This window comes from Palaemon carinicauda, chromosome 18, assembly GCF_036898095.1.
Source record: "Palaemon carinicauda isolate YSFRI2023 chromosome 18, ASM3689809v2, whole genome shotgun sequence".
NCBI lineage: Eukaryota > Metazoa > Arthropoda > Malacostraca > Decapoda > Palaemonidae > Palaemon > Palaemon carinicauda.
This window is the reverse complement of record NC_090742.1, coordinates 72,978,803-72,996,302: the sequence shown is the minus strand read 5'-3', so window position 1 is coordinate 72,996,302 and position 17,500 is coordinate 72,978,803. Positions and strand designations below refer to the sequence as shown.

The following is a 17,500-nucleotide window of genomic DNA, read 5'->3' as shown; positions in this document are numbered from 1 at the left end:
TGTAATGTCAAATTTTATTTTGAGAACCGTTAAGATTTCTTTTTAGGCATAGAGCCTGTCAATTCGAATATTGTGTTTTACTCCCACATTTCTGTTCTGAGCGATTATTAATCCCGCATGTCACAAAAATAACCAGCTTAGCCTGAAAGATGGTATCCATTAGCGGCAGATGACGGGTAAATGAAATGTATATCATGATGAATCAATGTTGCTGTCTTCATCATAAGTAATTACAGATATCTGTACAAATAGGGGAATAGACAGTGGTTTATACACACACTCATATATTATATATAAACACACTCATATATTATATTTAAACACACACACACATATATATATATATATATATATATATATATATATATACATATATATGTATATAGATATATATATATATATATATATATATATATATATATATATATATATATATATATATATGTGTGTGTGTGTGTGTGCGTGTGTGTGTGTGTGTGTACGTGTGTACAAAAACAAATTTAAAGATTAATATACTTTCCAAGTTATATTTTACACACCAAACTAGGATATACCAATTGTGGTGGAAACTACCTATTACTGTCTCTGTTTATAAACGTGCAAGCTAAAATGGAACCCGCCATCAGCTTAGCTTTCTGTACTTATCATCTTGCCATTTTCACAAGTAAATTCCAAATGGTGTTTCAATTGCTGTTGAGAAGACGGTGTGGCAACTGACCCTACATAGGGCATGACATAGCAAAGGATAAGGGAAGGGAGGGACTCTTTGGGAAGGGAGGCGTGGCTTCGTCTGAATCTATCAGTAGCATCTTCACCTGGTGTGGCAGTGGTGTGCGAGTCTTGGTCTTGTGAGCCCATAAGGAATTGAGTCCGAGCAAGCCACCGGGGGGAAAATGTGGCATTTACCTGACTGTGGTATGATATTGATTTGTATATATGTCCTTACACTTTATGGAACGTTGGGGAAATCGGCGAGATCTGAGTGTTCTTTATCGTGCTACGTACAGGTAATGTGATCAGTCGAGACCTTAGGAAAGGCCATTACCCATTACCTTATTTTATACCACCATTTACTTTTTCTTTGATTTCAGTAGTACTGAATGCAAATGATTATCGTAGGTTTGAATTAAATTGATAAGTTTTATAAAATTTGTTTATATAATTTGGATATGTAAATATATTTGCTTAGTTTTCGAAAGATTAAAATTCATCTCATCCGTTGTGTTAAATCTTTTATATAATTTTGGTATGTAAATATATTTGCGTAGTTTTTCGAAAGATTAAAATTCTTACACATCTTTCATTAGAGATGGAAATAAATAAAACTTAAGCAAGGTCAATACCTTAAGAAGTGTTTTAATATTGTTTGACACCTTTTTTTATGGTTTTGAAATATCAACTTCGTACATTATAGATTTTAGAATATTAACTTCGTACATTATAGTTTTTAGAATATCAACTTCGTACATTATAGTTTTAAGTATATAAAATTCGTACATTATACATTTTAGAATATTAATCTCGTTCATTATAGTTTTTAGAATATTAACTTCGTACATTATACATTTTAGAATATTAATTTCGTTCATTATAGTTTTTAGAATATTAACTTCGTACATTATAATTTTAGAATATCAATTTCGGACATTATAATTTTTAGAATATTAATTTCGTACATTATAATTTTTAGAATATTATCTTTGTATGTTATAGTTTTTAGAATATTAATTTCGTACTTTATAATTTTTAGAATATTATCTTTGTACAATATATTTTTCAGAATATTAATTTCGTACATTATAATTTTTTGAACATTATCTTTGTACATGATAATTTTTAGAATATTAATTTCGTACTTCATAATTTTTAGAATATTATCTTTGTACATTATAATTTTTAGAATATTAAATTCGTACTTCATGATTTTTAGAATATTATCTTTGTACATGATAATTTTTAGAATATTAATTTCGTACTTCATAATTTTTAGAATATTATCTTTGTACATTATAATTTTTAGAATATTAAATTCGTACTTCATGATTTTTAGAATATTATCTTTGTACATTATAATTTTTAGAATATTAATTTCGTACTTCATGATTTTTAGAATATCTTTGTACATTATAATTTTTTGAATATTAATTTCGTACTTCATGATTTTTAGAATATTATCTTTGTACATTATAATTTTTTGAATATTAATTTCGTACTTCATGATTTTTAGAATATTATCTTTGTACACTATAGTTTTTAGAATATCGATTCTTTATTCCGGATTATGATGTTTTGTAAAAGCTAAGGTTTAAGAGGGTAGGTTGACACATCATTTTGAATGATTATGGAAGGAAACTTCAATTTTCAGTTAACTAAAAAACTTTGTCGCTTTTAACACGATTTTATTATTTGATTTCTCTGAATCAATTTTATTTTGTTTTTGTAATTGGTGTAAGTTTTCACTGTCGCCTATGATATTTGGATCCAGGTGTCTGCTCGAAAACCAGTTCTTTATGTGCATTCACGAATAACTGTATCTCTTTCCCTCTGTCTATATGTATATGTGTATATTTATATACACACATATATTTATATTTATATATAATATAATATACATAATAAAATATATATTTACATATAATCTTAATTATATATATGTATATATATTTATATATGTGTGCATATGTGTGTACATGTTTTGTGTGTATGTGTATGTATATATGTATATATGCATATGTGAATATAAATACACACACATATATATATACTGTATATACATATATATATATATATATATATATATTATATATATATATATATATATATATATATATATACATATACATATACATATACACACACTGTATACGGGTATATATTAATGTGTATATGTATGTGTGTATATATATATATATATATATATATATATATATATTTATATATATATATATATATATATATATATATGTAATATATATATATATATATATATATATATATATATATATATATATGTATATATATGTATATATATATATATATATATATATATATATATATATATATATATATATATATATATATATATATATTATTCTATATATATTATTCTGTATATGGGTACATATATATACTGTATATATTTATATCAATATGTATATTTTTATGTATGTGTTTACAGATATTTATATGACCACTAGCTAAGCTACAACTATAGTGTGTATATACTGTATATATATATATATATATATATATATATATATATATATATATATATATATATATATACTGGTATATATTTATATTTATATATACGGGTATATATATATATATATATATATATATATATATATATATGTATATATATATATATATATATATATATATATATATATATATATATATATATATATTATATATATATTTAAATGTGTGTGTACACGTAGATGTTTATATCATTATTATTTTCCGTAGTTGGAAAAGCAGGAACTGTAACAGGGAAAATAGCCTAGTGAGGAAAAGAAATTAGGAAGCAAATACAATACACGATAAACAACTAAATATAAATATAAAACATCTTAAGATCAGTAACAACGTATTACATAGAAAAATTTACTCAAGTCTGAACTTCTGAAGTTCCACCGATTCAACTGCCTAATTAGGAAGATCATTCCACAATTTGGTCACAGCTGGAATAAAACTTCTAGACTGAATGTAGGCTAGTATTGAGCCTTATGATGGAGAAGTCATGACTGTGGAATTAACTAAGTAACTTGTACTATGTAGAGGATGTTACAGTCTGGGAAGATCCGAATGTAAAATATGGAGAGAATTATGAAAATTCTTAGGCAACATGCCATAAAGAACTAACTGAACGGCGGTACCGGAATTAATAGTAAGATCATGAATAAAAATCTTAATTGACCACAAGTTTTTGTCCAACAAATTAAGATTAGAGTTCGCTGCAGAAGATCAGACAGGAGAACAATAATCGAAACAAGGCAGATGGAAAGAATGAAAACGTTTCTGAAGACTGAATCTTTTACCATCTTTTGCAATTCCCACTTTGATTCACTAAACAGAACTATGTCATCTGCAAATCTCAAGTTAAGATATTCCCTATTAGTATGAATTCCTACATTTTATTAAGAACTTCTTGGCACCCTTTGAATAATTTAGAAGAGGTGAGGTCTCCCTGTCTAGCGCCTTTCTTAATCAGGATTTTCTCACTCTTTATGTAGTTTTAGGATTGCTGTCCAGCCCGTATAGTTATCTACAAGTATAAGATTCATCTATTCCTTTTCTTTTAAGGGATTTCTTTACTGATGAAGTTTTGACAGAATCAAAAGCTTTCTCATAGTTTATAAATACCTCACATGGTGGTTTGTCATACTGTTAATTTTTCCACTAGGTAGATAAATACATGGGTATGCTCAGTTGTTGAATACCGGCTCCTAAATTCTGACTGCTCTCTTGGATGATTAAAGTCTAGCTGTCTTTCTGTTCGGCTTAATACACACACACATACTCATACATATATATACACATATGTAATGGTAGATCCATTAGTAAAAGTGCACTTGACAAACTGAAACGTGGAAAGGCTGTCTGGGAAGTAATTGCGTTGATATACTCTGGTAACCTTTAAAAAGGTTATGCAATCGAGAAACACGGTCAGACACAGTCCCTATACATACAGAAAAGGGGGTGGGTTATACAAGACTGCTCAAACTTTTGAGGGATAGAATCAATATCTCATACTATGAAGATATCTGAAGCAACTATAGAGGGAAGAATAAGAAATGAAATAGCAGTAAGTGAAGAACAATTTGCATTTATGCCAGGAAAGGGTGCAGTAGATGCAATTTTGCATTGAGCCAAACAATGGAAAAATATGCAGAAAGACAGACTGGTTTTTATTGATTTGGAGAAGGCATATGATCGGATACCTAGGCAAGAAGTGCGGAGATGTATGTGAGAGAAGGGTGTTTCAGAATATGTAAAAGAATCCAGGATATGTATTCTGGGGTTACCACCCAAGTAAAGAGCACTTTGGGAACAACAGGGAAATTTACTGTCAGAGTTGGTTTACATCACGGTTCTATTCTCAGTCCTTACATCTTTGATATTGCGATGGATGTTATTACAGCAGGTGTCAGAGAGGAAGTCCCCTGGAGTATGATGTTTGCTGCTGTTGTTATTTTGGTAGACCTGACTAGAGAAGGGGTGGAAAGGAAATTAAGAAGTGAAGACAAGTTCTTGAAGATCGAGATTTAAGGATTAAGTAGGGCCAAGACAGAATATCTGTGGATAGGAGGAGAAGGAAAACGGGGTGCTGTTAAAATAGGCTTGAATAACATTAAGTAGGTTAACACGTTCAAGTACCCTGGGTCCTGTGTAATGGATAATAGAGGCATGGACTTAGAAATCAACCACACGATACAGTTTGCTTGGATGAACTGAAGAAGATCATCGGGAATATTATGTGATAGAATTAGTGCAAAGGTAAAAGGGCAATTTTGTAAAAGTGTAGTTAGACCAGCTTTGGTGTAAAGAACTGAAACTTGGCCAATTAAAAACACTCTAGAATGAAAGTTAGGAGTGACAGAAATAAGGATGTTAGGATGGATATGTGGAGTCACGAGAAGGGACACGATCAGAAATGAGTATATTAGAGACGGTCCACATACACCAGGTCAGCCAATGCGTAGCTTAAGGTGTAAAACACCAATACTGTGACGTCATGCGCCCTTGTCTCACACGTGGGGTTAATAAAAACAATGCACTTTGTTAGCTACCCATAGAAGTAACGTAAACAACAGGACTTGCAGTATAACCATATATTGTTTTTTATTCATTCATTAAGTCCATCAATGATGATACCAGGTATCTGCGCAGGATTTGGCTATTCTAATACTAGTGAAAATGCTTAAATATAAAATACGATCTTTTTCCAAAGCCAAAACCATACATAGACCAGTTGGGTACATGCATGTTGTCGTGCAGACAGGATTAAAGGTCATAATACGAAAAGCCTTTTCAAGTTCCAGAAAGGAATAGTTCTTATCATGTAAATTTATCATTGCTTTGTTTGATATGTTAAAAGGCTCTCATAACATTGACTACCTACTGGCATAAAGGTTAAATAGAGATTGCCTTGAACATTTCTTAAGGCTTAAAAAGGCAAATGGACGGTCATGATCATCCACATACTATCAATTCCATATTAGGATAAAAAACGTTTTTAGGGAATGAAATGAAGGTAATAAGAGAAAAGTTAAAAATCGCAAGCATTTGACAAAGAAGATGGAGTATATAACAAAATAAGGGGTGTTAGTTTTAGATATGTTTGATAATGCAGATGTTTACAAATTTAAATTTTGTTTTAAAAACATTTTTGGCGAGGAAGATATTTTGAGGAAACACAAAAATAATGAAAGATATTGAGGAATTAATTGAGGAAGAAACTCTTAAATACATTGGGGATATACTATCAAGACATTTTTAGTTAAATATCCTGAGTTAGGCAGTAAGAAAAAAGAAATGCCAAAGAATGAATGTTTTTGTACGGGAGAGTTGAATGCACCCTCTAGTTATTTTTTTATTTTTCTTCAAATTTGTAATGCTGTACACGGGGAAGGTCTCTTGGAGGGCAAAGAAATGTTTTGGAAGTTTGTTTAGAATGAAGAATCTGGTATTAAAGTTCCTGACGATTTTATTGCTATTTTTGTCAAGATATCAATATATTTTTGAATGAGATATCTTAATAATTTGAGAGAAAAAGTATAAGAAACGTCATATGTAACCATGCAGGGCGAAAATAAGAAAAAAACAAATGAAAGTTGTAACTTTTTAGCATATTTCCAGAAGGCAAAATAATGTCAATTTACGTTGCTTTTAACACTTGAAATATAACATTATCAAAAACATTGTCTTCTAAAATGAATTAATTTCTAATGTACAATTTTAAATCTGTACTTGTTTCTTCCTTGACTATGATACAAATTATCTTCATCCAGATTGCCTGCAAATTAGCTTAGTAAGTAATTATTTTTTTTCATTTTTTTCTCCAAGAGGTAGATGTACACACACACACACATTTATATATATGTATATATTTATATATATATGTATATATATATATTTATATATATGCATGTATATGTGTATATACATATGTATATATATATATATATTTATATATATGCATGTATATGTATATATATGTATATGTGTATATACAGTATGTATTTGTATATATATATACAGTATATATATATATATATATATATATATATATATATATATATATATATATATATATACTGTATATATATATATGTATATATATATATATATATATATATATATATATATATATATATATATATATATATATTATAATTCTTGACTGTGTGATAGATCTCCTTCTTAATGGTTCTCACCACTAACCAAGCTCTCTCAGATGACATAAGTGCGCGGAAGAAGCTTAAATTTGACATGCTGTCTGACTGACCAGTTGTGTCTTGTATCCAGGACCCACACTAGGTGGGTCCTGTTTGTAACTGGACCGTGATTAGAGGTACAATCAAAGTAGAAGTGTCAAAAAAAATAACAGCAAAGAAGACTGCAGTGATTTGGACACGTCAAATGGAGAAAAAAGTATCATGTGCCGAAGGATCGTGGCCATAGAGGTTGATGGGGGAAGGAGAGGAAGGCCAAAGTTCACATGGAAGGATAAAGTAGCAAATTGCGTGCGTAAAAATGTATTAACAGAACAGGATGTCCTTGTAGGATGCCTAGGATAGAAGAGGATGGCGAAGGCTTATACGAAACAGCGACCCCACATAAAGAGGGCTAAAGGCTGTAGTCAATGATGATGATCACCATATGTAATGGGAGATAGGGAATTTTTATTGGGTTATTTGATAATTGGAGGGGAGGAAACCTGTCCTTTGATGACTAGTCTATGGATAGCTGCGAGTATTTTGATAAGATTGTTCAAAGGTTGTATCGTTGATTACTTTCAGTATAGGGATAGGTGTAGAAGAGCAAGTATTGGCGTTGTTGTCGTTTGAATCTGTTACATAAGAAATGATGGCTGTTGGTGTTGATTTAAGCACATAAGTAACTGGAGAGGAAAGAGATGCCGTTTTGGGTGGGTATTAAGTTCATGGAGTAAAGGAGAAATTATTACGATAAGGGTCTACATCATACTATTATTTGATAGAAGTTATAACATTTGTCATTCACATCAAATAATTCCTTTTTACAAGATGTCCAGTGATCTCAAGCAATAATAATGTTCATCACTATAGAAATTAACGTTAATGAAGCGACATGTCTAACTATGAAAGTTTACCCTATGGAAATTACCAAAGTCATCCTTGTTATTCTTATGTAGATACATACCTAATTCTTTGGACGGCTATTTCGTATTATAGTTGGAAAAGTAGGAAGCTATAAGTTCAAGGGCCCCAGCTGGGAAAATAGCCCAATGAGGAAAGAAAATGAGGAAATAAACCGCAAGACAAGTTTAAGAACAATAACAACATTAAAATAAATCTTTCATGTATAAGCTATAAAAACATCAAAATAACAAGAAGATAAAAACTTCAAAATAACAAGAGGATAAAAACTTGAAAATAACAAGAGGAAGAGAAACAAGATAGAATAGCGTGCCCGAGTGTACCCTCAAGCAAGATATCTCTAACCCAAGACAGTGAAAGACTATGGTACAGATGCTATGGCACTACCCAAGACTAGAGAACAGTTGTTTGATTTTGGAGTCCCCTTCTCCTAGAAGAGCTGCTTTCCATAGCTAAAGAGTCTCTTTTTATCCTTACCAAGAGGAAAGTAGCCATTGAACAATTACAGTGCGGTAGTTTACCTCTTGAGAGAAGAAGAATTATTTGGTAATCTCAGTGTTGTCAAGTGTATGAGGAAAAACGAGAATGTGTAAAGAATAAGCCAGATTATTCTGTGTATGTGTCAGCAATGATGAAATGAGCCATAACCAGAGAGATGAGTCCAATGTAGTACTGTCTGGCCAGTCGAAGGACCCAATATTCATTAAAATAATTATTTTTCACATAAACGAATATTTGATCATAATGCTGAATATAATGATTAGTCAACGATATTGGAAGTTTGTTGGACATTGATATTGAAAATGCATTGTACAATGTTCAGAATGAAAGGTACATATTTGGACAAACAAAACAAATGGGACATCCACGAAGATGCAGGCACGATTGAGTGTTAAATTATCATGAAATTAGAGGTTGAAGTTTAGCCCCAAATGTGTTGTCGCAAATAATATAACTATACTGATTTTGCTTAGGGTGATCTTATCAGGATTATAATTTAATTGATGACTTTATATTTGTCTTTCTGTTTTTTTTTTTTGCTTGATTTCGATATTTCATTTAAATATAAAGCAATGAGAATTTTGAAGGTTCATAAAAAATGCAACCGTTGAGTTTCTTATGAATTACACAATTTTTAAGGTTAAGGTATGTGGAAGAGTGCTCATTTCTCTTATGAAAAATGAGGTTCAGTCATGTTTTGTGTTCTTTGAACTGCGTATTTAAGTGATGTGTGGGAAGTACTCCATTATTTGTAATTCACGTTATTCTTTGTAATATAAACAGTCTTTTCTTGCAGAAACATATATCAATGTTTCCCATGAAAATGAAAAAAAAACTAATTTCCAGGTAATTTCTCTAGGGTATGGGCTTCTGGATTATGGTCTTTCGTAACTAGAAAGAACAAACGCTCTTAACCTTTGATAAAAGATTTTATAAAAAAGATTTTGGACAATTTTTGCTTGAGGGTGATAAAATGTGATTTGGTCTTTCAAGAGAGATTATAATGTATGCAAAATGTAAGATTGAATCAAAATGAGAAAATATTCCTGTCTGAAGATAAGAATTATGTCTGTACCGTTTTTTCAAATCGACTTCCCGTGCTACATTAATGAGATTCCAGTCAAACTTAGTATGAATTATTGCCAATAAATATAAATTAAACTAGGTCGTCTTAGTTTGTATTCTTAACAACGCGCATCGACAGTTTTTACTTGTGCTACCGAAAGGAGAATTGGTGTCATTTAAGGTCTTGAGTCATGTTACAAGAACATAATGATGTTTTCTTCAACATATTAGATGGTATTGGGCTTTGGACGGTCATCTGTTGCTTCGGCAATACTCTCAGAATGCAAATTTGCGTTCATTGTATTAGGAGCGGCTGATATGTTTTCAGCATTGCCTAGTCCTTAGTATTTGGAGGTCTGGAATTTTTGTTTTGATAAGTTTCACGTTGATGTATAATTTTTCTATTAACTTCATGGTTATTGTATAATTTACACAGCTCCACTTTGTGTCTTTGAGAGTTTGGGCTACATGATCATGAATTTTCAGAGAGTCAAAATGGAAAAATTTTGCTTAATTCGTATATCCAGCATGTCGTGCAGAATTTCCATGGTAGTAAATGTGATAGATGCTTACCTTCAATAAAAACAGTTATTTCCACGAAGCTGATGTGGTTTTAGAAACCAAAATAACCATGCTATTACTGCCGCCTTCAACTTTTCGGGGATAAATCAAGGACGATTCCATTGTGAAAAAGCACACACAAAATCCTACTGTCATTTACAGATATACATAAGACTCATCATTAGGAAGTCAGTGTTAACGTTCCCACATGTGCTAAGTCAGTGTTAACGTTCCCACATGTGCTACATAAGTATTCAACTGATAAAATCGAAGAAGCTGATTATGCTAAATAGTGAAATATGATAAAAGGCACATCAATGTTATTTTTTTTTCACTAGTTATTTTTTATATTGTATCACATATATTGATGGATCTTGAGAAGTGCAAATAAGAAAATATATAAATAGCTTAGTAAAACTGCTTGGTCCAAACATTGTGTATTGGATGAATAATTGTTTATAAACTGGAAGCTTCATAGTACATTTTTACGTAATAAATGGTATATACCGAGGGAGTAGTAAGAACATTTTATTAATTTTAAGAAATTTTATAAGCTCATTTTGAAGGCAGTCAAAATCCATTTTCAAAGGTTTTAAGAATTTAATGCAATATGAATTAAGATATAGACATAAGAAATAAATAGAATTACGAGGTGAAAGTATACAAGACTTGGTATGTTAAAAGAATAAAGCAAATGTAGAAAGGAGTTGGCTGGGTCAGGTTATTCAACTGCTGGACCACCTGTTTGATAAACAGTGATTCGAGAGAAGATAAATTATAATCCTTCGGGGCCTTACATACAAATAGCTATAAAATCTTTATATTCAATTTTGATTATATTTTAGACTTTATATCTGATACTACACTGTTAAAAGTTTGTCGTAACAAAACGGTAAAAATACTTGAATAAATGTTGCCAGGCATTTAACATTTTAAAAACGGATATATTGACGTTAAGGGGTGATATTATGGTTACTAACCCGTAAATGATAATAACAAAGTTGGGTAAAATTGTGGTCGCCTGTATTTTACTGAAATACGGGAGAGAACAATATTATATTACGGAGAATTTCCAATTAAAGTTACGGTTCTCTTTAACAGTGTAGCTGTTGCTTAAAACATTATTATCAGTAAAATAGGGATAGAAATTTACGAGTTAGGGTGCAAATTTTTAGTTTTATTTTCTTTTAATAAGCGCCCATTTTAATGTTTACCAAAACCAGTAAGATATGGAATCCATAGTTTACAAAGTAATATGTGGAGATTGTGACGACGTTTACTTGGAACAAAGGACTATTCCCCATCTTAAAGAATATCAGAGCATAAAAGATCTGCCATATATGTCTTTGAGAACTCGGGGACTTCTCGTTCATCTTAGAGATTAAGGGCATCCCATTAACTGGAGTGAGCCATCTTTGCCTTTTAATAGTACCTGTCCGTATAGGAGAAAGCTGAAAGATTATGGAATCGGCAAATCATAAGTCAACTTAATAATATGAATTTATCCGAAGGACAATGGAAAACAGCCATATTGGATAGCACCCTTCTGAAACCGATCATCAAAGGATTATCCATCAAGACCGACCGCCATATAATTATCTTGGGTAAAGATGTCAACCTCCGATCAGGTCAGAACATAAAAACAAGAACGGTCCTGGAATAAATTAGATATGGGTAATCTTGAACACGCACCAATCACAACTCGTCTAGATAGGTAAAAATCAGCCTTAAAATTCTTATCTAAACTGCCTCTGTATAATTTGATTTACTTAGTTTCTTTAATGAGCCTTTTTAAGAAACACATAGAACTGTTGGATTATAGTTAGAAGAAATGTGTATGTATGTTTATTTACTCTTTTATGTTGATATATATATATATATATATATATATATATATATATATATATATATATATATATATATATATTTATATTTGTATTTATAATGTATAGCCTACACATGTCTTTGTATACATTCACACACGCACACACACACACTATATATATATATATATATATATATATATATATATATATATATATATATATATATATATATATATATATATATATATATGTGTGTGTGTGTGTGTGTGTGTGTGTGTGTGTGTGTAATTATATAATTTTATACTGTATTTGTGTAGAATAATTTTTATAAACTTAACAAAACAGTTTCGTATGCCTGTCATGTGTATTTTAAGCCCAATCTTCAATTTTAATAAGAATGGAGCTCTAGGTAATAAGCTTTAAGGAATTATAAATTTACAGTTTTATCTCTACGAACCTGTAATGGAACTTTGATGTTACTTTCCTCTACAAAGGTAATAGAAATAGATAAAGGTTACATGCTTGATTTGTTAAACCTCTCAGGATATATTTAAGGACCTGCTTTGTGTATTAGGCTTTATTCTTTCAAACACAAGTGTTTCAATAAAGTTAGTTGGCTAAGTCTGGTGTTGAAGGTTCTTGTACATAGAAGCCGCCGGTCTTATGGTAGATTTACAAAGCCAAAGTTATTTTAATTATTATTTTGTCAGTTGCCTTGGGTGACAGCGAATCGAGACGTTTATTCTTACCTTTACAGAAAATTAGTCTTGTTATCTCTTTTAAAGATAAAGCTAAAATTTTAATTACATAATTGTGATAAACCAAAGTTGATTGACAGATGTCGGGGATCGGTTTAAAACAGGTCAGAATTAGTAATTAGTTTTATATTTTTGTCTATACTGAAGATTATAAAATATCCTAGGAATGTATGGAAGGTTAATTGGGAATTTATAATTGGCAGAAACCATAATTAACTTTCGATGTACCATTAAACTAAAAAGAAAAAAAAAATTCCACAAAATTAAAAAAAAAGGCCCACAAAATTAAAACAAAAACACTAAATTGGTGTCAGTAATTTCACTGTTTGATTATGGTAATATATATAAAAAATCTTTTTATTCGAATAAGAAATTACAGTTCAAGAAGATTAATACTTTAGTAATTAGATTTTCAACATTAAATACATGACTTTGAAATATGAGAATTAGACTTTAACTACGGTGAAGTGTTTTCTCCTGCAAGTACCAATTCCTGAAGATAGAGATTGTTGAAAATAAAGATTATTATTTAATAGGTGTGATAATTCAGGCTTCATACAGTTCCGAGAATCCAGAAAACCGCTGATCCATTTGGTGATTTTTAATATTTTAATCGTATGGTGGTAGGTCATCAGTTATGCTTCAAACATTGTTAGTAAAGCACTTTGATGTTGGTTGTGTTTTGCAGTAAAGGATTTACTTTTTCGAATTAGCAGTTATGTAGATCTTACTCTCTTTTTGATACTCAGTTGTTATTTTTTTTGCCACTTAGTGTCTGTTTGCTGTGTGGTCGCAAGGTTTGTAGGATCTCTCTCTCTCTCTCTCTCTCTCTCTCTCTCTCTCTCTCTCTCTCTCTCTCTCTCTCTCTCTCTCTCTCTCTGTCATATGTAAAAGATGCCTTTTTCGTCTGTACAGTATATGATTACAGACAAACCGTGCCGATTTTCACCGGTATTGACAAAAAAATTTAACGGTATTTTTTTGCCATAGCCGTCCATTTGACACACCCTGTGTCTTGAGACAGTCTTGCTTGTATCTTGATCTTCACTTTGCATCATAGCATTCACCTTTCTTGAATTATTGCCTCAAGAAAGGGTGTCTCATATACTTAGATTTGATGGTACTGAAAGAGCCCAGAACGATACCAATGACCTAGAATCGAGGAAAGATAATAAAAAATGTGAGGGCCCGCTATTTTCATGAAAACACTTCAAATCCTAATTGAAAATGCGTAAATGTTGAATTACATTTGCATGGAAAAATAATTCCATTACGACGAATAAATACAAATAAATTTTGCTTCATCGAATTCCGGGGCCATCTTGGGAATCCTCAAATTTGGGAATTTTAAGGTCTCCTTGTACGCTTTACATATGATCAAGTTCAATAAACGTAATTATAATACTGGGATATGACTACAAATTATGGGGTCATGTATTCATTGACAGAGAGAGTATTTTATAAGAGAAGTATGACATTGAACAGTTATTCCAATATGTAGGAAAAATATTCGGAACTTTCTTATAATGTCTTGATTCAGCGTGATTTTTACCGTAAAAATTTAGTTTATAATGAGTTAGAATGAGCTTAAATTTCATTGATTTGCATTGCAAATTTCAGTAAGGTTACCTAAATTGGGAAATAGGAAAAGGGGCAAAGAAGAAGGAATAAGTATATTTCGTTTTAGCTAACATTCTAATAGAATTCTGTAGCATGTAAATTGTGATTTTTATTTCAATCGACGAGAGACTGACAAAGAAGTAATATTTCCCTTTGAATTTATTTTGGGGGAATTGTTTATACATTAAAGCGATGCGTTCAAATTTAAGATGATTTATTTACTAAGCCATGATAGATTATAAGAAAAATATCCACCTAACCAAATATCCTTATGATGGAGGAAAGAAATCTTTTGGGATAACTAAAATCTTCCAAGTGCCGGATGGTTTCAATATACCATGGTAGAAATGGAAATATTTAAACTAAAACAAGGCCTTTTGTTTTCTCCCTTAAACATTTATTTGGGTGACAGGTATATAGAAAATAAAAAACTATGCCTGGTAAAATCAGCTTAACAGATGTTGCTGGGTACAAGTTATTCCAGTTGTACTACCTGAACTCGCGTCTGGAGAATATCCAAGGTCATTGCATAAACATCACCCAAAAGTATTTGACTCCAATCATCACCCCTCTCTCTCTCTCTCTCTCTCTCTCTCTCTCTCTCTCTCTCTCTCTCTCTCTCTCTCTCTCTCTCTCTCTCTCTCTCTCTCTAACTTTAGGATTTGTTATTGATAAGGATGAACTGCAATTAGTTTTTGTGAGTACTGTACGTATATGTATATATATGTATATATATATATATATATATATATATATATATATATATATATATATATATATATATATATAATATAATATAATATATATATATATATATATATATATATATATATATATATATATATATATATTCAATATATATATATATATATATATATATATATATATGTATGTATGTATGTATGTATATATATGTACGTATATATACTATATATGTATGTATATATATTTATATATGTATATATATATGTATATATATATGTATATATATATATATATATATATATATATATATATATTTATATATATATCTATATATATGTATGTATGTATAAATATATATATATACATACATATATATATATATATATATATATATATATATATATATATATATATATATATATATATATATATATTTATATATATGTATATGTTGGTGTGGTACTGTTATAAACACACATTATGGTTCCAATCAAATGTCTCTTCAATGTGCTATGTATTTTAGACTTGTAGGTTACTTCTTCTGAATAAGTGTAAGTAAGGTAACTTTAAAACAGTTTATTAACATCTCCATCACAGGAGTATAGATGGTTTGGTCGGATGACCATTCCGTATGAGCAATTGACAAGAACTAACTGACATATCAATGTTGATGATAACGTATAGTTAGTTATCTCAGCATTTAATGACAAATGTAAACGCAACATTAATACAGGAAGGCACCTGGATCCGGTCAGACACAACTCCTCTCACGGTTTGTTTTGTGTTTACTCTTCTTGGAAAATGTTACATTGGAAATGGTTAGCTTGGTCTTGACTTTCGCATCCTGCTTATGACTGACTTGGCGTTTTCACACTCCTCCTAACTTCTACATTGACCTCTTGGGTCATGGATTTAATTATGTAATTTATAAACATTACATTAGCTCGGACAGCTACTTTCAATTAATTGAACATATAACAATACGTTAAAAATATGTTTACTAGGAGTGTGACTGGATATATATATATTATATTTTTTTTTTTTAAATTTAGCCATAAACAAATGATTAAGGATGAATGTTCAAATAGGTACATTTAAAAAAAAATACATACCTAACAGATATTGTCAAAAACAAAGAAAAATGCATGGAAAATACAGATCATATATATGGTACATTGCTAGCAAATGATTATATGGTACCAAAAAAAAAAAAAATACTGATATACATATGATTCGGTAACTTGTAAAGAATAGTTGTCATCTTTGTCAAAAATACAGATTATTATAATACGGTAACTAATAAGTATATTTGTTACCTTGGTAAAGATATAAGTTTAGTGCACAAACATAAATTCCTGGTACGTACACGCACCACGGTTTCGTATATATATTTATATATAGGGCTTATATATTTTATTAGATGCCCATAGATTCTTTATTTTAACACTTTAGATGCTTATATATTGTATTAGGTGCCCAAAAAAATTATTTATTTTTTAAATGTTTTTAAAATGTTTTTAAAATGCAAATGTTCTAGAGTCTCTTCAACTACTTATTACTAGCGTACTGACCGCTTTTCGTGCACAACACTTTTCCAAGACAATTTTACTCCTTTGAGCGAATGAAGGGGCCAATTTCAAACGGCTCTAAATTGAAACAAATACGGAGTTTTGTCTGGACATGGAAAAACGTTCTCTTTGAGCTCCATCTTACTTTGTCTTAACCTACGCCAAACAAAGATGTTAACGGCGATAAATGTCATCACCGTAACGCTGATTGCTGTTAGTAACACGTAGAAACGATCTGCATAAGTTGGTGACGGGTGGTCCATCTCGGTTAATTTCATCAACCGCTTAGCCACTCGTGCGTTGTATGTGAGTGGTAAAGATGGGATTGTAGTGGACCACGTGAAATTCGTGAAGTAGGCCCGTTCTCTGATGATAGTGTTGATTCCTCAGACCGTGTAATTCGTGGACGTACCGATGCAACCATTTGCTGCAACGAAGATTTGGGAATAGGACGTGGATCCGTCCGGGCATGATACATTGAAGCCGGCCTTGTCGTATCGTATCCACGAGCCGTTGTTCAATCTGCAATT

At 30.6% G+C, this 17,500-nt stretch overlaps 1 protein-coding gene across 1 annotated transcript in view; it reads left to right on the top strand.

Moving 5' to 3' along the window:
- The first annotated feature begins 839 nt into the window (after positions 1-839).
- The window catches only part of LOC137657113 (uncharacterized), a 225,475-nt gene continuing 208,814 nt past the window's right edge, over positions 840-17,500 (top strand). Inside the window, exon 1 of the mRNA XM_068391475.1 lies at positions 840-1,007. Coding sequence (XP_068247576.1) covers positions 894-1,007 — 114 coding nt within the window. The 5' untranslated portion in view covers positions 840-893. The remainder of the gene's footprint in view (positions 1,008-17,500) is intronic.